General features: G+C 41.8%; 1 protein-coding gene across 2 annotated transcripts in view; it reads left to right on the forward strand.

The window, feature by feature from the left end:
• LOC106561024 (calcium-dependent secretion activator 2) overlaps nt 1-26,660 on the forward strand; it is a 221,481-nt gene that overhangs the window by 17,959 nt on the left and 176,862 nt on the right. For both annotated transcript variants that reach the window (XM_045688110.1, XM_014124578.2), the window contains exon 2: nt 22,429-22,542. In XM_045688110.1, coding sequence (XP_045544066.1) covers nt 22,429-22,542 — 114 coding nt within the window. The remainder of the gene's footprint in view (nt 1-22,428; nt 22,543-26,660) is intronic.

A 26,660-nucleotide genomic window follows, 5' to 3' on the forward strand; every position in this document is an offset into this window, starting at 1 on the left:
TTTTTCAAAAAAAAAATTGTTAGTCTTATTCAAAAATGTATTAAATCAACAACAAAAAATATCTTTAGCAAACTACACAGAATACCCCATAATGACAAAGCGAAAACAGGTTTCTCTCTCTCTCTCTCTCTCTCTCTCTCTCTCTCTCTCTCTCTCTCTCTCTCTCTCTCTCTCTCTCTCTCTCTCTCTCTCTCTCTCTCTCTCTCTCTCTCTGTAAATAAGAGATATAGATATCTCTTATTTACATAAATATTCGAACCCTTTGCTATGAGACTCATAATTGAGCTCACGTGCATCCTGTTTCCAGTGATCAATCTTGAGATGTTTCTACAACTTGATTTGGAGTCTACCTGTGGTAAATTCAGAAAAGCACACACCTGTCTATATAAGGTCCCACAGTTGACAGTGCATGTCAGAGCAAAAACCATGCCATGAGGTCAAAGGAATTGTCCGTAGAGCTCCGAGACAGGATTGTGTCGAGGCACAGATCTAGGGAAGGGTACCAAAAAATGTATGCAGCATTGAAGGTCCCTAATAACACAGTGGCCTCCATTATTCTTAAATGGAATAAGTTTGGAACCACCAAGACTCTTCCTAGAGCTGGCCGCCTGGTCAAACTGAGAAATCGGGAGAGAAGGGTCTTGGTCAGGGAGGTGACCAAGAACCCGATGGTCATTCTAACAGAGCTCTAGAGTTCCTCTGTGGAGATAGAACCTTCCAGCAGGACAACACTCCACCAATCAGGCCTTTATGGTGGCCAGACGGAAGCCACTCCTCAGTAAAAGGCACATGACAGCCCGCTTGGAGTTTGCCAAAAGGAACCTAAACAAGATTCTCTGGTCTGATGAAACCAATGTTGAACTCTTTGGCCTAAATGCCAAGCATCACGTCTTGAGGAAACCTGGCACCATCCCTACGGTGAAGCATGGTGGTGGCAGCATCATGTCGTGGGGATGTTTTTCAGTGGCAGAGACTGGGAGACTAGTCAGGATCGAGGGAAAGATGAATGGCGCAAAGTACAGAGATCCTTGATGAAAACCTGCTCCACAGCGCTGAGGACCTCAGACTGGGGCGAAGGTTCACTTTCCAACAGGACAACGACCCAAAGCACACAGCCAAGACAACGCAGGAGTGGCTTTGGGACAAGTCTCTGAATGTCCTTGAGTGGCCCAGCCAGAGCCCGGATTTTAACCTTCCAACCTGACAGAGCTTGAGAGGATCTGCAGAGAAGAATAGGGGGAGAAACTCCCCAAATACAGATGTGCCAAGCTTGTAGCATCACTCAATGATGTAGTCACTGCCAAAACAAAGTACTGAGTAAAGGGTCTGAATACTTACAGTTGAAGTCGGAAGTTTACATACAATTAGGTTGGAGTCATTAAAACTCGTTTTCAACCCCTCCACAAATGTATTGTTAACAAACTATAGTTTTGACAAGTCAGTTAGGACATCTACTTTGTGCATGACACAATTAATTTTTACAACAATTGTTTACAGACAGATTATTTCACTTAATTCACTGTATCACAATTACAGTGGGTAAGAAGTTTACATAGAGTAAGTTGACTGTGCCTTTAAACAGCTTGGAAAATTCCAGAAAATTATGTCATGGCTTTAGAAGCTTCTGGTGCTTCAGGCTAATTGACCTAATATGAGTCAATTGGAGGTGTACCTGTGGATGTATTTCAAGGCCTACCTTCAAACTCAGTGTGTCTTTGCTTGACATCATGGGAAAATCAAAAGAAATCAGCCAAGACCTCAGAAAAAAATTGTAGACCTCCACAAGTCTGGTTCATCCTTGGGAGCAATTTCCAAATGCTTGAAGGTACCACGCTAAACTGTACAAACAATAGTACGCAAGTATAAACACCATGGGACCATGCAGCCGTGATATCGCTCAGAAAGGAGACGCGTTCTGTCTCCTAGAGATGAACATACTTTGGTGCGAAAGTGCAAATCAATCCCAGAACAACAGCAAAAGACCTTGTGAAGATGCTGGAGGAAACGGGTACAAAATTACCTATATCCAAGTCCTATATCGACATAACCTGAAAGGCCGCTCAGCAATTAAGAAGCCACTGCTCCAAAACCGCCATAAAACTGCACATGGGGACAAAGATCGTAGTTTTTGGAGAAATGTCCTCTGGTCTGATGAAACAAAAATAGAACTGTTTGGCCATAATGACCATCGTTATGTTTGGAGTAAAAAGGGGGATTCTTGCAAGCCGAAGAATACCATCCCAACCGTGAAGCACGGGGGTGGCAGCATCAAGTTGTGGGGCTGCTTTGCTGCAGGAGGGACTGGTGCACTTCACAAAATAGATGGCATCATGAGGGAGGAAAATTATGTGGATATATCGAAGCAACATCTCAAGACATCAGTCAGGAAGTTAAAGCTTGGTCTCAAATGTGTCTTCCAAACGGACAGTGACCCCAAGCATACTTCCAAAGTTGTGGCAAAATGGCTTAAGGACAACAAAGTCAAGGTATTGGAGTGGCCATCACAAAACCCTGACCTCAATCCTATAGAAAATTTGTGGGCAGAACTGAAAAAGCATGTGCGAGCAAGGAGGCCTGCAAACCGGACTCAGTTACACCAACTCTGTCAGGAAGAACGGGGCAGAATTCACCCAACTTATTGTGGGAAGCTTGTGGAAGGCTACCCTAAACATTTGACCCAAGTTAAACAATTTATAGGCAATGCTACCAAATACTAATTGAGTGTATGTAAACTTCTGACCCACTGGGAATGTGATGAAATAAATTAAAGCTGAAATATATAATTCTCTCTACTTATTCTGACATTTCACATTCTTTCAATAAAGTGGTGATCCTAACTGATCTAAAACAGGGAATTTTTACTAGGATAAAATGTCAGGAATTGTGAAAAACTGAGTTTAAATGTATTTGGCTAAGGTGTATGTAAACTTCCGACTCCAACTGTATGTAAATGTTATAGCAAAAATGTCTAAACTGTTTTTGCTTTGTCATTGTGGGGTATTGTGTGTAGATTGACGAGGAAAATAACAATCATGCCAAAATGTGATTCAAAAATCTAATTCACTGACAGAGGGATAGCTAATGAAACACAAATTGACATTTACAGTAGCTGGCTAGGCTAGTCAAACTGTAACATTGGCTTGCTTTCAATAAATTAGCCTAATGATCAACGGCGTTACGTCTTCATACGATCAAGACAATTCGTATTGCATGCTGCATGTTTCAAGTGCAGTCGAAAACAGAAATGTATCTTATTTCAGTCTTCATCAGACAGCAGCTCAGGTTTTCACAAGAGGCTGTGTTTACATCATATATAGAAGCAGGCATTGGCTGCCTTCATCACGAGGGGTATGTATGGGAGTTCTGATTGGTTCCAAGTTTGGCAAATTTGCCTGAGCAGACAGTGTTGAAATATACTTTTTATGAGAAAATGTGCAAGAATTTGAAGGTGACAACAAAATCTATAGTCATCATAAGAATGTTTTACTGTCAAATACAAAAAACTGCTCCTTCCTCTACGGGGATCGATGAACTTCATGTTTTCGGCTTCTGCCCACCACCTATTGGTGTTCTCTGGGGAGAAAAATGTAGCTACACTGTCAGCCATTGGCTAGGCCCTCAGAAATTAAACAGAAGGCATCTATCTGCCCTTCAACTGTATTAGGGCAGAATTTTGGCGTGACAGGGTTATCAGTAGATCATATTTTGACTTGTAATCGGTGTGACCGTTTTTACAATAACATTTTTTAAACTTCCACCTTCTCAAAGGCCTAGACACATCACTCCTGAGAGCACGAGCAGTAGCCTAGTTTTCCCACGGGCTAGCTTTTGTTCTAGTGTGTCATCAAGGAGGATGTTTTTGCTAATTTGTTAACATTGCCCTTAATCTTTAACTTTCAACAAGAAGTTCATTTTGAAATGATCATAATTTGGTAAGTGTCACTGTTTTTTAAATTTTTATATTTCATGTGAAACATTGTTGCTTTTAAACTTTTATTTTATTATTCTACATGTTGTTGTGTTACAGCCTGAATTTCAAATTAATTAAATAAATACAAATCTCATCCATCTACACACAGAAATCCATCATGACAAAGTGAAAAAATGTTTTTAGAAATGTTTGCTAATTTATTTGAAATGTAATTTACATAAGTATTCACACCCCTTTGCTACGACACTCCAAATTGAGCTCAGGTGCATCCAATTTTCTTTGCTCATCCTTGATGTCATTACAACTTGATTGGAGTCCACCTGTGGCCAATTGAATTGTTTGGACATGATTTAGAAAGAAACACCTGTCTATATAAGGTACCAGAGTTGACAGTTCATGTCAAAGTAGAAACTTGACCATGAAGTCCAAGGAACTGTCCGTAGATCTCTGAGATAGTCAGTCTTGTCATGAGACGTATCTGGGGACGAGTGTTGAAAGTTTCCAAGAGCATAGTGGTCTCAATCATTGGGAAATTGAAAAAAGATGTAACTACCCAGATTCTGCCTAGAGCTGGCCATCTGACCAAACTGACAACTGGGCAAGAAGGACCTTGGTCAGGGAGGTGACAGATAACCCAATGACCACTCTGACAGAACTACAGTTCCTTGGCTGAGATGGGAGAACCTGCCAGAAGGACAACAGTCTCTACAGCACTTCACCAATCTGGGCTTCATGGGAGATTGCCCAGATGCCTGGAGTTTGCAAAAAGGCACATTTAAAGAATCTGAAAGCATAAGGCAAAATATTCTGTGGTCTGATGAGACAAAAATGTAACTCTTTGGCCTGAATGCAAAGCGCTATGTCTGAATAAAACCAGGCACAGCTCAGCCCCCATCTAACACCATCCCTACTGTGAAGTAGTGTGCTGCTCTCTTTAAACAGTGTCTAGCATATTGGCTGATATAGCCCAGTATGACCAATAGCTTAATGTAATGGGCTGTCTGAGAATTTCTGGTAAGTTAAACTAGGCTATTTCTTTGGTTATTTTTGCTCATTTTAATATTGCCTATAGGTGCAAAATTGCAGGGACCATGGTTGGCAAGTGAGCTAATTCATATGCGCCTAAAATAACATTGCAGGACTGCGGTTGGGTTCGGGACCAGTTCTTGCGGTAGCGGGTGGGAGTTGGACAGATATCCAGTATGAAAAGTATAGGTAAATCCTTGATGAGAACCTGCTTTAGAGTGCAAATGGCCTTAGACTGGGGTGAAGTTTTACATACCAACAGGACAATGACTCCAAGCATACAGCTAAAACAATGCTGAAATGGCTTCAGAACAAGAATGTGAAAATCCTTGAGTGGCCTAGCCAAAGCCCAGACTTGAATCCTGTTGAAAATCTGTGGAAAACTTGAAGATTTCTGTTCACTGCCACTCTGCATCTGACTTAACAGAGTTTGAGAAAATCTGCAAGGAAGAATGTGAGAAAATCCCCAAATCCAGATGTGCAAAGCTGATACAGACATACCCAAGACGATTCAAAGCTGTAATCCGCACCAAATGTGCTTCTACAAAGTATTGACTCAGGGTGGTGAACACTTATATAAATTATTTTTTTCTGTATTTCATTTTCAATACAATTGCAAAAAAAAATCAAACATGTTTTGTTTGTACTGCAAGTCTCCTGTAAGTAAAGACTGGTCATGAGGATGTGTAACCATACAGTAAAAGAAACCATGTTCATCTGTAAACAAAAGGGGTACAGTAGACTGGTATGTGTCTTGTTACACTCAGTCAATAATAGGGCATTGGAATGGGCTGTTAGCAAAGATGTGAAATGTTTTAGGGGGGCGTGACTTGTAGACAGTCTAGTTGTGTATGAGCACCTACAGTTGTGCTGTTGAGTAGCCAAGCACTGCCAACAATAGAGTAAATAGGCTAGAAGAGTATATTAACAGCACCTTTCCCCCATGCTAAAGAACTAACTGCGAGGTGTGAAAAGTTTCAGGAGCACTTGGCTTGTAGACACTGTACTGTATTTGTGATTTTGTTTTCGAGGGTATTGTACTTTCATAAATACACCTGTCGTTCTCCACTAACATCAAGGCGGTGACCCGATTCTGTAGGTTCATGCTCTACAACATTTGCAGAGTACGACCCTGCCTCACACAGGAAGCGGCGCAGGTCCTAATCCAGGCACTTGTCATCTCCCGTCTGGATTACTGCAACTCGCTGTTGGCTGGGCTCCCTGCCTGTGCCATTAAACCCCTACAACTCATCCAGAACGCCGCAGCCCGTCTGGTGTTCAACCTTCCCAAGTTCTCTCACGTCACCCCGCTCCTCCGCTCTCTCCACTGGCTTCCAGTTGAAGCTCGCATCCGCTACAAGACCATGGTGCTTGCCTACGGAGCTGTGAGGGGAACGGCACCTCCATACCATGCTAAATGACTTAAATGTAAATGTAAATAAATACCTTTTTGCTGTCCTGGATTGTTTCAGAGTCAGATGAGGTTAAGCTTGAGCTTGTTCAGGGCTGAAAGCTTTCATCCAATGGGTCTTGAGGCTCTGTACTACTAACGCTGCTGTAATCGTCATCAACAGCAGCAGGATTAGTCTGCAGGACACAGTAGTCAGTGATTAACATCTATACACACTCAAACAAGGCTGTACCTAACTTAAGCTAACGTTAGCTTGCAAAGTTACAAATCACATCGTCAGATAGCAGCTGGGTCAATACATTGATTTGCTTTGGAATTTCTAGGCAGTGTATTATGAAAGCTTGCTAGCTAGATTTTGGATTATGTAGTTCGCTAGTTAAGCTAGGTAACGTTAGCTACGTTACCTCAGCTTGACTTATTTTCTGCTGTGCTGATGTTGGCTGATTGGATGCCTTCCTCTTTGAAATGAAGGGGAAAATCGATGGAATAGCATCACTTTTCAATGTTCAACAACCTGGTTACCCCATCAGTTGAGACTTGAGTTACATTTTGAAATCATCTGGCTGAAAGTGCTGGCAAAAATGTTTATTTCTCCACATCAACTGGATCATAGATCTGTATATAATCACGAGATGCTCATGTTTCCACCGTAAATATGTGAGTCGTTGTCCTGAAGGCGGGAAGGCAGGCGACAAGCTAAGGTCCAAAATAAGCCCATAGAAACGCATTGGGCTTATTTTGGACAGATTTTAGTGAGAGTGAACCCTCTCGCTTCCTCTTCCTCTCTGACTGGATCCACCTGCACCGGGGCGGTACTATGTCCTGAAATCGCGATGAATTCTGCATATTGTGGTTAGCTTACAACCAGGAAATATAGATAGGCATTTCTATCCGTGAGATGCAGAAATGCTCGTATTTGCGTGTCGTGAGGAAATTCTCGATTTGTATGACACAGGATATGTTAATAATATATAAAGTGAAATAACAGTGGTGAAATTTCCCTTTAATATATTTTGATCGCTTTTGTCATGGTTGAGAGAATGCCAAGAGTGTGCAAAGCTGTCATCAAGGCAAAGGGTGGCTATTTGAAGAATCTCGCCTACTCTGTGTCTTACAAAGACATTGAGGTTGGAATCAAAACTCTCAAATTTGGACTCATCAAACCAAAGTGTTTCTTGGCCCAAGCAATTCTCTTCTTATTATTGGTGTCCTTTAGTAGTGGTTTCTTTGCAGCAATTCGACAATGAAGGCCTGATTCACGCAGTCTCCTCTGAACAGTTGATGTTGATGTGTCTGTTACTTAAACTCTATGAAGCATTTAGTTAGGCTGCAATTTCTGAGACTGGTAACTCTAATTAGCTTTTGGTCTGGAGCAGAGGTAACTCTGGGTCTTCGTTTCCTGTGGCGGTCCTCAAGAGAGCCAGTTTCATCATAGCGCTTGATGGTTTTTGCGACTGCACTTGAAGAAACTTTCAAAGTTCTTGAAATGTTCCATATTGTCTGACCTTAATGTCTTAAAGTAGTGATGGACTGTCATTTCTCTTTGCTTATTTGAGCTGTTATTGCCATACTATGGACTTGGTCTTTTATCAAATAGGGTTATCTTCTGTATACCACCCCTACCTTGTCACAACACAACTGATTGGCTCAAACGCATTAACTTGTTATGGATAGGGGGCAGTATTTTCACGGCCGGATAAAAAAACGTACCCGATTTAATCTGGTTATTACTCCTGCCTAGAAACTAGAATATGCATATAATTATGCCCTTTGGATAGAAAACACTCCAAAGTTTCTAAAACTGTTTGAATGGTCTCTGTGAGTATAACAGAACTCAAATGGCAGGCCAAAAACTGAGAAGATTCCAAACAGGAAGTACCCTGTCTGACCATTTATTGGCCTTCTTTGCCATCTCTATCCAAAACAGAGTATCTCTGCTGTAACGTGACACTTCCTGAGGCTCCCATAGGCTCTCAGAAGGCGGCAGAACGTTGAATGATGACTTTGCAGTCTCTGGCTGAAAAACAGTAGCGCATTTGGTAAGTGGTCGATCTGAGAACAATGAGACGGGTGCGCACGTGCACGAGACGACTCCATGTTTACATTTTCAGTCTTTGAACGAAAACAACGACTCCCGGTCAGAATATTATCGCTATTTTACGAGAAAAATCGCATAAAAATGGATTTTAAACAGCGTTTGACATGCTTCGAAGTACGGTAATGGAATATTTTGAAATTCTTTGTCACGATATGCGCCGGGCGCGTCACCCTTCGTTACCCTTCGGATAGTGTCTTGAACGCACAACAAAACGCCGCTATTTGGATATAACTATGGATTATTTGGAACCAAAACAACATTGGGTGATGAAGTAGAAGTCCTGGGAGTGCATTCTGACGAAGAACAGCAAAGGTAATCCAATTTTTCTTATAGTAAATCTGAGTTTGGTGAGTACCAAACTTAGTGGGTGTCAAAATAGCTAGCCTGTGATGGCCGGGCTATCTACTCAGAATATTGCAAAATGTGCTTTCACCGAAAAGGTATTTTAAAATCGGACAACGCGATTGCATAAAGGAGTTCTGTATCTATAATTCTTAAAATAATTGTTATGCTTTTTGTGAACGTTTATTGTGAGTAATTTAGTAAATTCACTGGAAGTGTTCGGTGGGAATGCTAGTTCTGAACGTCACATGCTAATGTAAAAAGCTGTTTTTTCATATAAATATGAACTTGATTGAACAAAACATGCATGTATTGTATAACATAATGTCCTATGAGTGTCATCTGATGAAGATCATCAAAGGTTAGTGCTGCATTTAGCTGCGGCTTTGTTTTTTGTGACATTAAATGCTAGCTTGAAAAATGGGTGTCTGATTATTTCTGGCTGGGTACTCTGCTGACATAATCTAATGTTTTGCTTTCGCTGTAAAGTCTTTTTGAAATCGGACAGTGTGGTTAGATAAAGGAGAGTCTTGTCTTTAAAATGGTGTAAAATAGTCATGTTTGAAAAATTGAAGTTTTCGGATTTTCGAGGAGTTTGTATTTCGCGCCACGCCCATCATTGGATTTTGGAGCAGGTGTTCTGCTAGCGGAACGTCTAGATGTAAGAGGTTAACACTTATTTTGGTTACTACATGATTCCGTATCTGTTATTTCATAGTTTTGATGACTTCACTATTACTCTACAATGTAGAAAATAGTGAAAATATAGAAAAACCCTTGAATGAGTAGGTTTTCTAAAACTTTGATATGATGGTATTATATCAATATTTGCACATAATATTTTCACCGCAATTTCTCGCAAAATGTATTTTACAGACACAAAAATATCCCACCATAAAGATTTAACAAATTGTCTGTCGGCATTTATTAAATTGTACCGGCATATCCTGTTTCCATCAGCCGGGTCATAACATTATTCATACGTCAGGTAATTCATCAACATGAAAGGGTTGGATGGAAATCTGGTTAGTGACTTCGTCTAGCGTTAGAACCTCAAATTGCCTGAGTAATTGTCTCTCCTTGAACGTGGACAGAGTTGTAAGCACTCCAATCTCTCAAACTTTCACAACTCAGAAATTATGCTTTTGATACTGGCACTCAGTGTCCCTCCCTCCCTCCCCTTGCTTAATTTTTGCTTCTTTCGCTCCCTCTCTCATTTCCAAGTCCCTTTCCTCTCTCGTCCACCTGTAAGAAATGGGAGACCATCCTCTACAGGTGCTGTAATCTTCTGTTTGATCCCCACAACACCCCTGTTGTCAACCCCAAACTCTTGAGGTTCCACAGTCCCCTACTACTCTACATAATTGCTGTCCAGGGGTAAAGCACTTCAGAGCAGAAGCTCTTGACTTGGCGATGCCCGTACCTGCCCTCACTTACTATACTACTCTCAATAACACTCATGCATAATGGGAGAGCTCTATATATGTGTGTGTGTGTGTGTGTGTGTGTGTGTGTGTGTGAGAGAGAGAGAGAGGGGGAGTGGGCGGACTGAAATTGATGGTGTTGTTGAACTGCATTGGCCACCTTGCCTAGTAACTGCAGTCACTCCAATAACGCACACTCAGATTGGACAAGTTAGGAATTGTTGTGATAGATGGCTAAATGCTTTGGCAGGTCCTCTGTGAACCTCCTGTCATAATGAGATTGGTTCTGTGCCAGACCTTGGAGGTGAAAATGGAATGTATTTGTTGATGATAAAGGATTATGAATTGGATCCTTTTGCCGAGGTGTGCAATAAGATTGGCAATTGTAATAAGAGTCTTCAACTTCTCTGCCACAGTGAGGATCAATGGATTCAAACAGCCTCAGTGGACTGCTCTATCCAACATTCCATGTTCTATTTCTATCCAGCCAAGTCACTGGTGCAATCTCCCTGTCCCCATCTCTTCTTTCATTCTCATCTCCGGTTCTCTCCTTGTTGTTATTTTTTGTCTTCTCACCTCTTGCTCTCCTCCCCTCTCTTTTCCAGTCTTTTTTTCTTTCTCCTCTACCTCAACTGTCATCAGTTTCCTTTTCCCTCTCCTTTACCTCTCTGCCCCTTCGCCTCTTCTTCTCAATTGCCTGCTGTGGCCTAGGCAAGTGTTATTTTGCCTCTGGCTTTACCCATTAAAAGGAACCATCTCCCTCACATCACCTCAATCAAAAATTCACTCTTTCCCTCTACCTTATCTGTTTATTTCTGTGATCCTCTTGGTGCAGCTGTAGAAACTTTTGAGGATCTGGGGACCCATGCAAAATCTTTTCAGTCTCCTGAGGGGGAAAAGGTTTTGTCATGCCCTCTTCACGACTGTCTTGGTATGTTTGGACCATGATAGTTCGTTGGTGATGTGGACACCAAGGAACTTAACTCTCGACCCGCTCCGCTATAGCCCCGTCGATGTTAATGGGGGCATGTTCGGCCCGCCTTTTCCTGTAGTCCACGATCAGCTCCTTTGTCTTGCTCACATTAAGGGAGAGGTTGTTGTCCTGGCACCACACTGCCAGTTATCTGACTTTCTCCCTATAGGCTGTCTCATCGTTGTCGGTGATCAGGTCTACCACTGTTGTCATCAGCAAACTTAATGATGGTGTTGGAGTCGTGGTTGAACAGGGAATACAGGAGGGGACTAAGTACACCCCCCTGAGGGGCCCCAGTGTTAAGGATCAGTGTGGCAGACGTGTTGTTGCCTACTCTTACCACCAGGGGGCGGCCCGTCAGGAAGTCCAGGATCCAGTTGCAGAGGGAGGTGTTTAGTCCCAGAGTTCTTACCTTAGTGATGAGCTTTGAGGGCACTATGGTGTTGAACACTGAGTTGTAGTCAATGAACAGCATTCTCACATAGGTGTTCCTTTTGTCCAGGTGAGAAAGGGCAGTGTGGAGTACGATTGAGATTGCGTCATCTGTGGATCTGTTGGGGCGGTATGTGTTTTGTTGACATTGAGAGGTTATTTTCCTGACACCACACTCCGAGGGCCCTCACCTCCCTCTAGGCTGTCTCGTTGTTGTTGGTAATTAGGCCTACCACTGTAGTGCCGTCTGCAAACTTGATGATTGAGTTGGATGAACAGGGAATACAGGAGAGAGCTGATCAGCGGGGTGGAGATGTTGTTTCCTACCTTCACCACCTGGGGGCGGCCCGTCAGAAAGTCCAGGACCCAGTTGCACAGGGCGGGGTCGAGAACCAGGGTCTCGAGCCTAATGACTAGTGTGGAGGGTACTACAGTCGAAGTCAGAAGTTTACATACACCTGAGCCAAATACATTTAAACTCACTTTTTCAATTCTTGACATTTTAATCCAAATAAAAATTCCCTGTCTTAGGTCAATTAGGATCACCACTTTATTTTAAGAATGTGAAATGTCAGAATAATATTAGAGATTTATTTCAACTTTTGTTTCTTTCATCACATTCCCATTGGGTCAGAAGTTTACATACACTCAATTAGTATTTGGTAGCATTGCCTTTAAATTGTTTAACTTGGGTCAAACATTTCAGGTAGCCTTCCACAAGCTTCCCGCAATAAGTTGGGTGAATTTTGGCCCATTCCTCCTGACAGAGCTGCTGTAACTGAGTCAGGTTTGTAGGCCCTTTCTTGCTCACACACACTTTTTTAGTTCTACCCACAGATTTTCTATAGGATTGAGGTCAGGGCTTTGTGATAGCCACTCCAATAGCTTGACTTTGTTGTCCTTAATTAAGCCATATTGCCACAACTTTGGAAGTGTGCTTGGGGTCATTGTCCATTTGGAAGATCTTGATATGTTGCTTCAATATATCCAGATAATTTTCTATCCTCATGATGCCATCTATTTTGTGAAGTGCACCAGTCCCTCCTGCAGCAAAACACCTCCACAACATGATCCTGCCACCCCTGTGCTTCACAGTTTGGATGGTGTTCTTCGGCTTGCAAGCCTCCCCCTTTTTCCTCCAAACAATGATGGTCATCATGGCCAAACAGTTCTATTTTTGTTTCATCAGACCAGAGGACATTTCTCCAAAAAGTACGATATTTGTCCCCATGTGTAGTTGCAAACCGTAGTCTGGCGATTTTAATGGTGGTTTTGGAACAGTGGCTTCTTCCTTGCTGAGCAGCCTTTCAGGTTATGTCGAAACAGGACTTATTTTACTGTGGATATAGATGCTTTTGTACCTATTTCCTCCAGCATCTTCACAAGGTCCTTCCTGAGCGGTATTGCAGCTGCGTGGTCCCATGGTGTTTATACTTGCTTACTATTGTTTGTACAGATGAACATGGTACTTTCAGGCGATTGGAAAATGCTCCCAAGGATGAACCAGACTTGTGGAGGTCTATAATTCTTTTTCTGAGGTCTTGGCTGATTTCTTTAGATTTTCCCATGATGTCAAGCAAGAGGCACTGAGTTTGAAGGTAGGCCTTGAAATACATCCACAGGTACACCTCCAATTGACTCAACTGATGTCAATTAGCCTATCAGAAGCTTCTAAAGCCATGACATAATTATCTGGAATTTTCCAAGCTGTTTAAAGGCACAGTCAACTTAGTGTATGTAAACTTCTGACCCACTGGAATTGTGATTAAGTGAAATAATCTGTCTGTTAACAATTGTTGGAAAAATGACTTGTCATGCACAAAGTAGATGTCCTAACCGACTTGCCAAAACTACAGCTTGTTAACAAGAAATTTGTGGAGTGGTTGAAAACCGAGTTTTAATGACTCCAACCTAGCGTATGTAAACTTCCGACTTCAACTGTACATTTTGCCAAGGCGGAGATGAGTGGCCGAGACCGAGAAGCATGTTGACGTATTTATTCAGGCATACGAGTGTAGGGGGCCTAATGACAATCGCAGAATGTCATTACAATACATCTTGTCTCTTTAAATTCATCAAATTGTGAGTGCACAGTGCACTTTTTGGATGCTGGAATTATTTTGTGAGTGGATGAACGTGGGAGGGTAGCCTACAGGAGCGGCTATTTGAAGTGATTGTATGACAATCGGATGAAAACAACATCATGACTGGTTGTGTTTATGCCACATTAAAATCCTAGAGGAAAAACTGGTTCAGTCTGCTTTCCACCAGACACTGGGAGATTATTCACATTTCAGCAGGACACTAACCTAAAATACATCGTCAAATCTACATTGGAGTTGATTACCAAGAAGACAGTGAATGTTCCTGAGTGACCAAGTTACAGTTTTAACTTGAGTCTACTTGACCTCAGTTACATTCGCTCAGTATTCTGGATAGTAGCTCATTTCCCGCTTAAGGTCTTATTCAGGATAAGCTGTTTACATGCAACTTTTATATCCCACTCATGAGTATCCCTGTAATCATGAATAAACATAATATTCCTAATTTAAATTCATATGGGTTACATGGAATAGTAACTGACATATGGACACTGACTGTAGGCCTATAACCGCTCACATGTAGCCAAATATATAGTAACTCCTGCAGAATAAGGAATTTCTTGCAGTGAAATTATACAACAAATGTTATATTTGTCTCAGAAACAGAAGTGGAGAAATATGATTTCTTTCTTTCAGCATCTCTTGAGAAAATGCGAATGCGCGTGTAATGCGTTATCTTTGACACTGTTATGCAAGCAGACAGTATTTCAACCACATAAAATATGCACCAAAGATTAACTGAAGTCTTATCAGAAGCGTGTTTCATCGCTTTCTGACCTTTTCATTTCCATAAAACCTGTCAAACTGATGACATTTGGACATTTTGCGCAGGACCAATCATTCGACTGTTTTGGAGTTATTGTGTTTTCTTCCCAGTCCCTAAATGAAACAGACAATTTTACCAGTGTTAACTTGATTACTAATGCAGTCATTCTATCGATGTAAGACATTATTCTGGTGAGCACTACTTTATTTAGTCTTCTGGGGCAACAAGTTAAGACAGAAGAGAACCTGCATGTATCTATCTAACTATAGTTGGCAAACAAATGCTCTACCAAATGTCCGAAATTATAATATGGCCTACCAAATGTCGAAAACTTATATGCAGAAACGTGTCTAAATTAGTGGTGAATAACTTACTCCATACTGGACCATATAGTCTACTGGTATCAGCAAAATAAATTATTATGGTGGATCAAATTGCGCAGGTAGCCTACTTTTTGACCTGATTTGTTTGACAATCAGATGAAAACATCATCACACAACACCCATGATATCTGAGCCTGTGCAGATTGCAAAAAAAAACAGTAAATGGGATAAGATGTTTACATGCCACAGTATCCCTTCTAAGGTCAGCATATTATTCGGGTTTCTCATAACCGGGATACAAGCTTTTTCGGTCTATTGTAAATAGGATATTATATTTTTATGCGTCAACTCAAAAACAGAATACTAGAGTATTTCGATTAATTACGGGATATTGGTGTTCATGTAAACGTGGTCAGTTTACATGCACAGTTTTCTCCTATCTCTGTACCCCACAAATACAATTATTTATAAGGTCCCCTAGTCGAGCAGTGAATTTCAAACACAGATTCAACCACAAAGACCAGGGAGGTTTTCCAATGCCTTACAAAGAAGGTCACCTATTGGTAGATGGGTAAAAATCAAAAAAGCAGACACAAAGCGGATTTAACTTCTTTAGAAAAACAGCCCTAATGTTGTAAACAAACATCATTATGTCACAATTAATTTTTCAAGTTATAGCCCACAATAGTGTATATATACAGCAGGATTTTAAAGGACCAATGACTTCAGTCTGCTTTGTGTTTAAAAAAAAAATCCATGGGAAAAATATTGAAATACTGGTATCGTCACAACCTTACTTGCCATGCGGTGGAACTGATGTTGCCATGACGATGCTTGGCGATGTCATGCACTGAGTGGGGCGCAGTCAACACGCTGTTACCAATAGAGGGGTGAAAAAGAAGAGGGTGTGTGTTAGACTGTAACACTGTCTTCCACTAGGATAGTGGGAAACTGTTACCTCTGCTCCCCACAATATCTGTAAATAGCTTTGTGCACACATGCAGGCGTGGCCTGCTCTCATCGCAGCATCTGCCTGCGAGTGCATGCCGGCATCTGGCAAACACTCAAAACCCTGCATACTTATCATACTTTTCCATACTACAGGTGTGTGTGTGTGTGTGTGTGTGTGTGTGTGTGTGTGTGTGTGTGTGTGTGTGTGTGTGTGTGTGTGTGTGTGTGTGTGTGTGTGTGTGTGTGTGTTGACACAGAGTGAAGGTTATGTTTTCCTAGGGCGGATGTATTTTCTGTCTTCCTTGTCTGACACAGACTGGTCTGTCGCTAGAACAGTTCCTTACCACATATCAACACAATGCTTCCTCCTCATTCTTAACATGCACTTATCAGTATATTTAATATCATATCTACCCTTGTCCCCTCTTGAGAAAATGTACACTGAGTATACAAAACATTAAGAACACCTGCTCTTTCCATGATAGACTGACCAGGTGAAGCCAGGTGAAAGCTACTGTATGACCCCTTATTGATGTCAGTGTAGATGAATGGGGGGAGACAGGTTAAAGAAGGATTTTTATGCCTTGAGACAATTGAGACATGGATTGTGTATGTGTGCCATTCAGAGAGTGAATGGGCAAGACAAAATATGTTAAGTGCCTTTTGAATGGGGTATGGTAGTAGGTACCAGGCGCACCGGCTTGTGTCAAGAAGTGCAACACTGCTGGGTTTTTCACGCTCAACAGTTTCCCGTGTGTATCAAGAATGGTCCACCACCCAAAGGACATCCAGCCAACTTGACACAACTGTGGGAAGCATTGGAGTCAACATGGGCCAGCATCCCTGTGGAACGCTTTCAACACCTTGTAGAGTCGATGCCCTTGACGAATTGAGGCTGTTCTGGTGGCAAAAGGGGGGGTAAACTCAGTGTATAGTGATGGAGCAGGAGAGATTGCAGAGAGGGATTGAGTGATAGTGAAATAGAGGAGAGGGAGGCATGAAAGCAGAGGTAAAGGGCAGGGGTTGGTAAGGGATTTACAGAATGGATGAGGTGAATGTGAGAGAGAAGAAAAAAGGCTTTGTTGAAAGGGTGTAGAAAGGGTGAGAAAGATGTGTGGATAGAAAGATCGATAAATAGCTTTCGTACACTGAAAATGTACAACATATAGAGATGGAGCAAGGCTGTAGGAGACAATGGGAAAGTGTGAGAAATGGAGAGGAGAAATAGAGTGAATGAAAGGGATGGCTCTCCACAGTGGAAACTGCTTCTGGCGTCCTCTGATGTCACAAGTGAGCGCTCCATTTGCTCTCATAATGGCTCTCAGAAGGAGCGTGCAGCCTACTCCATTTGTGGAAAGAAGCATCAAACCAGTGGCGTCAAATGGCTAAATGCTGTTTTGAGAGAGGCAGGCCAGATGCAACTTTGTCTTGGCGACATGGAGCTCTGCTAAGATAAATAAATGCATGCCCAAGGTGACACAGGGAAAGGTTGTTATATCTGTTGCTAACACATGGTTCTTGCAGGTATGTCCTTTCAGTCTGGCAGCCATGGAAAAACGGGTTGATATAAGAGCCTTAATGCCCAGGAGATTAGCCTCATTCTGCACACACACACACACACACACACACACAACTTAGTATTTTCAGCATGGAAAGGACCACTGGGCAATGCATTAGTGACTGACATTGAGCTGACTGACACACCTGGCTGTGTCTATTGATCTGCCATCCTGAAGGAATTGCTGGTTGCCAAACAAGCTCTTAATTGTTCTGAATGATCTGTGGAGTTTCTGAGGAGAGAGGAGAGGAAGACTGTGATTAGAATACATTCACACACACACAAAGACTGACACCTCAGTGCACACCTCCCACTCTACACACATTCTCAGGTTCAGTGGAGATGAACATTGTACAGTCGTGGCCAAAAGTTTTGAGGATGACACAAATATACATTTTCACAAAGTTTGCTGCTTCAGTGTCTTTAGATATTTTTGTCACATGTTACTATGGAATACTGAAGTATAATTACAAGCATTTCATAAGTGTCAAATGCTTTTATTGACAATTACATGAAGTTGATGCAAAGAGTCAATATTTGCAGTGTTGACCCTTCTTTTTCAAGACCTCTGCAATCCGCCCTGGCATGTTGTCAATTAACATCTGGGCCACATCCTGACTGATGGCAGCCCATTCTTGCATAATCAATGCTTGGAGTTTGTCAGAATTTGTGGGTTTGTTTGTCCACCCACCTCTTGAGGATTGACCACAACTTCACAGTGGGATTAAGGTCTGGGGAGATTCCTGGCCATGGACCCAAAATATCAATGTTTTGTTCCCCGAGCCACTTAGTTATCACTTTTGCCTTATGGCAAGGTGATCCATCATGCTGGAAAAGGCATTGTTCGTCACCAAACTGTTCCTGGATGGTTGGGAGAAGTTGCTCTCTGAGGATGTGTTGGTACCATTCTTTATTCATGGCTGTGTTCTTAGGCAAAATTGTGAGTGAGCCCACTCCCTTGGCTGAGAAGCAACCCCACACATGAATGGTCTCAGGATGCTTTACTGTTGGCATGACACAGGACTGATGGTAGCGCTCACCTTGTCTTCTCCGGACAAGCTTTTTTTCCGGATCCCCCAAACAATCGGAATGGGGATTCATCAGAGAAAATGACTTTACCCCAGTCCTCAGCAGTCCAATCCCTGTTCCTTTTGCAGAATATCAGTCTGTCCCCGATGTTTTTCCTGGAGAGAAGTGGCTTTTTTGCTGCCCTTCTTGACACCAGGCCATCCTCCAAAAGTCTTCGCCTCGCTGTGCATGCAGATGCACTCACACCTGCTTGCTGCCATTCCTGAGCAAGCTCTGTACTGGTGGTGCCCTGATCCCGCAGCTGAATCAACTTTAGGAGACGGTCCTGGCGCTTGCTGGACTTTCTTGGGGACCCTGAAGCCTTCTTCACAACAATTGAACCGCTCTTCTTGAAGTTCTTGATTATCCAATAAATGGTTGATTTAGGTGCAATCTTACTGGCAGCAATATCCTTGCCTGTGAAGCCCTTTTTGTGCAAAGCAATGATGACGGCACGTGTTTCCTAGCAGGTAACCATGGTTGGCAGAGGAAGAACAATGATTCCAAGCACCACCCTCCTTTTGAAGCTTCCAGTCTGTTATTCGACCTCAATCAGCATGACAGAGTGATCTCCAGCCTTGTTCTCGTCAACACCCACACCTTTGTTAACCTCTCCGTGCCAGTGGGACGTTAGCGTCCCACCCTAGTCAACAGCCAGTGGAATCGTGTGGCGCGAAATACAAATACCTCAAAAATGCTATAACTTCAATTTCTCAAACATATGACTATTTTACACCATTTGAAAGATGACTCTCGTTAATCCAACCACGTTGTCTGATTTCAAAAAGGCTTTACAGCGAAAGCAAAACATTAGATTATGTCAGGAGAGTACCCTGCCAAAAATAATCACACAGCCATTTTCAAAGCAAGCATATATGTCACAAAAACCAAAACCACAGCTAAATGCAGCACTAACCTTTGATCTTCATCAGATGACACTCCTAAGATGTTATGTTATACAATACATGCATATTTTGTTCAATCAAGTTCATATATCAAAAACAGCTTTTTACATTAGCATGTGATGTTCAGAACTAGCATACCCACCGAAAACTTCCGGTGAATTTACTAAATTACTCATGATAAACGTTGACAAAATACATAACAATTATTTTAAGAATTATAGATACAGAACTCCTTTATGCAAACGCTATGTCAGATTTTAAAAATAGCTTTTCGGCGAAAGCACATTTTGCAATATTCTGAGTACATAGCTCGGCCAACACAGGCTAGGTAATTTGACACCCACCAAGTTTGGGGCTCACTAAACTCAGAATTACTATTAGAAAAATTGGATTACCTTTGCTGTTCTTCGTCAGAATGCACTCCCAGGACTTCTACTTCAACAACAAATGTTGTTTTGGTTCCAAATAATCCATAGTTATATCCAAATACCTCTGTTTTGTTTGTGCGTTCAGGTCACTATCCGAAGGGTAACGCGCGAGCGCATTTTGTGACAAAAAAATGCAAAATATTCCATTACCGTACTTAGAAGCATGTCAAACGCTGTTTACAATCAATTTGCTATTTTTCTCGTAAAATAGCGATAATATTCCAACCGGACAACGTTGTATTCATTCAAAGACTGAAAGAAAAAAATTGAGAAGTCTCATGAACGCGCATCTCAGTCTCACTGTCCCCAGGCAGGCCACTTACAAACTCTGCTGCTGTACTTTACACAGAGACAGGAGACACGTCATTCCGCTTTCTGAACGCTTTAGAGAGCCAATGGAAGCCTTAGAAAGTGTCACGTAACAGCACAGATGCTATAATGTCGATAGAGATGCAACAGAAGGACAACAAATTGTCAGACAGGGCACTTCCTGCATGGAATCTTCTCAGGTTTTGGCCTGCCATATGAGTTCTGTTACACTCAGACACCATTCAAACAGTTTTAGAAACTTTTGAGTGTTTTCTATCCAAATCTACTAATTATATGCATATTCTCATTTCTGGGCAGGAGTAGTAACCAGTTTAAATTGGGTACGTTTTTTATCCGGCTGTGAAAATACTGCCCCCCAGCTCCAACAGGTTAACGAGAGAATCACTGACATGATGTCAGCTGGTCCTTTTGTGGCAGGGCTGAAATGCAGTGGAAATGTTTTTGGGGGATTCAGTTCATTTGCATGACAAAGAGGGACTTTGCAATTAATTGCAATTCATCTGATCACTCTTCATAACATTCTGGAGTATATGCAAATTGCCATCATGCAAACTGAGGCAGCAGACTGTGAAAATTAATATTTGGGTCATTCTCAAAACTTTTGGCCACGACTGTACATGCCACTGGAAAATACACTCCCAAACAGGCATTGAATCACCTTTATAGAAACATTGTTAAACCTTCTCCTAGTCATGCAATCTGGAACACTATTTATCTACCACCTGTGTAATTAATTGAATATATTATGCTGAATTATGAGCCTTGCTACGAACGTTCATAACGGATCATGGCTCCTAAACATTATACTGTTATTATGCTTGTTTGTGTAACTCTTCACAGTTACGCCCTTTTGACAGGTGATGCATCAATAACGTTTCCCACTGACAAATTTGTCCCGCCATGAAATGGAGGTGAGATCAAGAGAAGATTGATCTCTGTCATGTGAAATCTGCCTGTTGAGTTTCAGCGCAATTTATGTCTGTACCTCTCTTAGAGGCTTTGTCCAGAGAACAGTATCCCTTGGATTGACCTGTTCTGTCAGACTCTTATTTCTCAATGAAGAGAGGCTGTTTGGTAGTGAGGTACCAATGAAGACAATGTCAGAGCACCTTGCTCCAGGGCTTCGTCACCCCATGTTAGACTCAAGTTGCAGTGCTTTGCGTCAAACTTTTCTAGAGGCCACCTATGGCAAGTACTTTTTCGGGCATGCACACACCCACTCTTTTTCCTCTCTCTCTCACGGACACACACACACAAAAACACACGCTTTACAAAGAGCTAAGAGGCCAGGCGGATAAACATTGTCTTGATTTTCACACATGACCATCCCCAATAGAAGAGGCTATCACAATCAGGTTGCTAACAAAGTTTCCCCTTTTCATTGCAGTGCTTTCATTTCAGCTGACTCACTTTTGTCAGAGCATTCCTATTGAAAATGAGGAGATAAGACTTGGAGCTAAACCGTTTTTTAAAGACTAGGAATAACAATGACTACTTGTACATCTGCATTCCTCCAGCTTGCTAGTAGCCACACAGTTGAAAGGCTAAACACACAAGTTGCTTAAGTTGCGGAAAACCATATTTGGAACAAGGCTCCCCACACTGGGGCTGGAGGCGGGAGATAAGTCGCTGTCCACATTGTGTCAGTAAGAAACATCAATATTTATTTGATTTATGTTTTTGTAGCAGTCACAGTGCAGTCACAGTGCTACTGTCAATGGGAAGAAGACAGACTGCCCTCATTCATATGCAATGGCAGAGAAAGAGAAGGCTGCTATTTTATTATTTTTGGTTATGAAAACGACATGTTGGCAAAAAGCATTGCCTTAGGACAACAATAGTTATCATTAGAGAATCTCTGAATAAGAATGATAAGGACTGATGGTGTTTTTGAAATGGTTGCCTCACATTGTTTTGGGGGTTCTATTCTGGCAATGGTTTCTTTTGGGAAATAGTTTATTCCACTTATTGCCATGATATAGCGAAGTAGGTGCATCATTCCGTCAACACTATTGAATTGGTTGTCAAGCACCCAAAGCCTCTACCATGACTAAAAGGGAAACTGCAGAAAATATATAATAATTAAATTCCATTTAAAAGCATTTCAAGCACTTGGAGTCTTTTGTCACCGAGTAGTACTACTCCACAAATGGATTGAATGTGCCAAACAGAAAATAAAGGAAGACAATGACAAGGATTTTTTTTTTTATTATTATTTTCCTTTCTGAATGAACATATGCTCCTATTGTGCTTTCTTGAAGTCTCTACCATAAGGCCAACATTTTGGTGTTATAATAGCCAGTAATGACAGCTTATGTCAGTTTATAACAACACTGTTTCTCTCTCTCTCTCTCTCTCAGCTGAATAAGCAGCAGCTGCAGGCGGTAAAGGATAATTTCCAGGCCTTCCTGAACGGGGACACACAGATGGTGGCTGACGAGGCCTTTTGCAACGCCGTGCGGAGCTACTATGAGGCAAGAGCTCACCCACCTCACCCTTGCAACTAAAATGACTAGCTTCCATTGTGGTATGCTCTACTGCCTGGAGCCCAGTGAGGGTTGCAATTCTCCAAAATACCACACTTGTTTGCCAAGCAGTTGTTCCTTTTAGCTGTACTGTCTAGCAGCTGTTCTTTAGAAGGGCCTTACCTCTTGTGTTTTTCAATTTTGCACGACTCATCCATTCAACTTGTCAAAGAAAACTACAGGTGTCAGTGGTGCAATCTCAATAAACAAGACTTTTTCTCTCCCACTTAATCTCAGTTATGTGGCCACCCTCACTCCCACACAGCCTGCCTGGAGATGGAGGAGGGTGAGAGGTCATTTCACTCATATGGGCAGTTTTGTAATTAATGTTATTGCAAGTGTCTGGTGAAAAGATTAGAAATCGATCAACTGATGCTAACAGTTTATGCGTGGGGGGGATTCTGAAGAGGAGGGTGCTCTCAAACACCTTTGCGCCATCTTTCTCTATGTCTCTCACTTTTTCATTTCCTTTTGATTTGTCTACTACTATCTCTTTCCATCACTCTCCTGAATTGTATTTTTTGTCCTTTTCTTTCCTCTTTTTTCCCCCTCTTTTGTATACTGTATTTGGGAGATTCCTCACGAAACTAGAACAACAACAAAAGACCTTGATTTTGGGGATTTTCACAAAATGTAATCGATAGAATGATTATTTGGAGGAAGGATTGTTGACATACAGTGCCTTCAGAAAATATTCATACCTCTTGACTTATTCCACATTTTGTTGTTACAGCCTGAATTTGTCTCACCCATCTACACACAATACTCCATAATGACAAATTTGAAACATGTTTTTTTACATTTTTGAAAATGCATTAAAAGTGAAATACAGAAATATCTAATTTACATTGGTATTCAGACACCTGAGTACATGCATGTTAGAATCACCGTGACTGGGAGTCCCATAGGGCGGCACACAATTGGCCCAGCGTCGTCCGGGTTAGGGGAGGGTTTGGCTGGCGGGGCTTAACTTGGCTTATCGCGCTCTAGCAACTCCTTGTGGTGGGCCAGGCTGATATCCGGTCGTCAGTTGAATGGCGTTTCCTCCGACACATTTGTGCGGCTGGCTTCCGGATGAAGGAGCGCTGTTTGGCGGGTCGTGTTTCGGGAAATGCATGACTCAACCTTCGCCTCGAGCCCGTTGGGGATGAGACAAGATTGTAGTTGGATATCACAAAATTGGGGAGGAAAAAGGGGGGCAAATCTTTACTCCTGAACCTAATGTAGGCTTGCCATAACAAAGGGGTTAAATACTTTTTGACTCGACACATTTCAGCTTTTAATTTTGTCAAAATATAATAACACTTATGGGGTATTGTGTGTAGGCCAATGTCACAAAATCTCAATTTAATCCATTTTAAATTCAGGGTGTAATACAACAAAAAGTCAAGGGGTGTGAATACTTTCTGAAGTTACTGTATATTTGTATTTTAAAGCATAATTGTGAAATAATTAATTGAAGTTGGAATATTTGTGACATTTTGGCCACGTTAGGGGAGGCTAATGTTTCATCTTGCTTTGTAGTCTAATGAAGCTTTACCGCTTGCTCTAATATGTGACGTGCTCTATCATAATTAGTCATAAGTCGCGCTAGCTAATTAGCATAGCACATGCACATTTCGTGAAAAATATTGACTGCCTATTTTGGGATTAAAACAGAATTCACTAGAACAACATGTTTTCTAGCTAACCCAATTTGTTTGAACGTTCAAAGCCTCTGATGATAAGAAGATTCAACTTTCAAAAGAAGTCATTGGCTAGCTAATCAGCTGTTTTAGCTTGCTAGCTCACCCCTTTTTTCTCCCCAATTTCGTGGTATCCAAATTGGTAGTTAGTCTTGTCTCATTGCTGCAACTCCCGTACGGACTCGGGAGAGGCGAAGGCCGGGGAGCTGTGCGTCCTCCGAAACACAACCAAGCCAAGCGCACTGCTTCTTGACACAATGCCCACTTAACCCGAAAGCCAGCCGCAGCAATGTGTCGGAGGAAACACCGTACACCTGGCGACCGTGTCAGTGTGCACTGCGCCCAGCCCGCCACAGGAGTCCCTAGTGCGCGATGGGACAAGGACATCCCTGCCGGCTAAACCCTCCCCTAACCCGGACGACGCTGGGCCAATTGTGCGCCACGCCATGGTCTCCCGGTCGTGGTCGGCTGCGACAGAGCCTGGACTCGAACCCAGAATCTCTAGTGGCACAGCTAGCACTGCGATGCATTGTCTTAGACCACTGTGCCACTCGGGAGGCCCTCAAACTATTTCTTAAACACATTAACCAGCTAGCTAGCATATTGTCTTGTCAAACTTTTAAATGAGTAGCAAGCAAGCTACAATTTATGCCAAATAACAGACATAATGTCTTCTACAGTAGCACGTTGTGACTTTAAGAACATATACAGCTCCGCACTGAAAGCATAAAAACTTAACCTCGGGTCATTTTCTTTAAACAGCTGATCGGGGATATCTCCGGTGTAATTAGCTCTGTTGTGCTGAATTCTAACACTTGATGCACATGTTATACATCGTTTTGAAGCCTAGAATCTTATCTTTTCAACCCTATATAGAGCTCAAAATGTTTGTTGGGGTCAATACGACTGATTTATTATGGAGCAGGTCACATGAGTAGGGTCCGTTTATTTTCTGGCCAAATGAATATTTCCTATTAAATGACAAGATAAAAATAAATAAGCAAATAAAGGGTTGTTCCTCGTTTATTTGAATCTGAAATCAAACACACAGTTTCCTTCTTTGTTTTCAGTGTCTAAAGGAAATGTTGTGTTTTCGATAATCAGTTCTGGTTCAATTAATATTCGGCTTCCTAACAACACAGAAAATTATAAATCTGTTGTTCTTAATGTTTTTGATCTGCATATGAAATTGAATAAACCGATAAATGTCATTTATAGATTTTTGGGTTTCTCATTCCAATTATTGACAATCACTGTAGTCGGTCATGTGATCAGTCCAAATTGGCCTAGGTCAGTGAGACAGCCACTTCCACAACTTTTACAAGTTACAACCTTATGCATTTTAACCTGTAGCCTACATGCATCTTGTTGCATTTTGCACACATCCATCCTATTCTGTCCATTACATGTAATGTTGATTGATTGGCTATGCTGCAAAATTAATCAAATCTATTCACATAAGTCAAAGTTGGACAATGTTGCATTTTTTTATTGTTGACAAAACGGACCACAGATCAAATGAATGCACTGAGCTGACTGTACAAAAAAACGTAGATGACAAGGGAGATGTGTAATCATTGATTTCTATTAATGAAAACGTTTGAGAGGTGCTTATATTTCTCTGGTTAGAAGAATGTCTAAAACCAAGCCAAGGCTAAATTACACACGATGAGAATGGCAAGAGTTCTGGTAAGTTTTAGGACTGACCTGGAGAATGTAAAATTACGACTTTGTATTTGAGCCGTGCAACCTGATGGCGTTCATACAGTATAGAAAGAATACTAAAAGAGTTTTGTTGCAGCACGGATCTTCGATCCAATTCGATTCCTATCGCCATTCACAAATGTCAGATTCCAACAGATGTGGCAACGGGGCATCCAGTGGGACAAACAGCTGCCCGGGGATCTGTCTGATCAATGGCGGTAGTGGTGTGAGAAGTTGCCAGTTTGAGTGAACTCACCATGACAAGACATTACGATGCAGCATTGGAGAACAAGTGTACTTCAAATGTGACCAAAGAGTTATGAATGTGAAAGCGCATTCTGTGTATCTGCATTCCTGCACATCATTCCAGGCACAGATGAAGATGGTGAGTGCGCAGTGACTCTGATTGCATCCAAGACCAGAGTAGCTCCACTGAAGAAAGTCACCTTACTCAGACTAGAGTTATTAGTTGACTTGATAGGAGCAAGGCTTGGTAACTATATAGCCACTCATCTGAAGATGGAGAAAACGCAAATACATACAAATGCATACAACTAAACAGTGGAAACCCTTTGTAGAAAACAGAGTCAAAGAAATACAGAGCTTGACTGAACCCTTGAAGTGGAGACATTGCTGTGGAAAAGAAAACCCGGCGGATGCAGGCACTAGAGGGCCAAT

The sequence above is a fragment of the Salmo salar genome, chromosome ssa10 (assembly GCF_905237065.1).
Source record: "Salmo salar chromosome ssa10, Ssal_v3.1, whole genome shotgun sequence".
Lineage (NCBI taxonomy): Eukaryota > Metazoa > Chordata > Actinopteri > Salmoniformes > Salmonidae > Salmo > Salmo salar.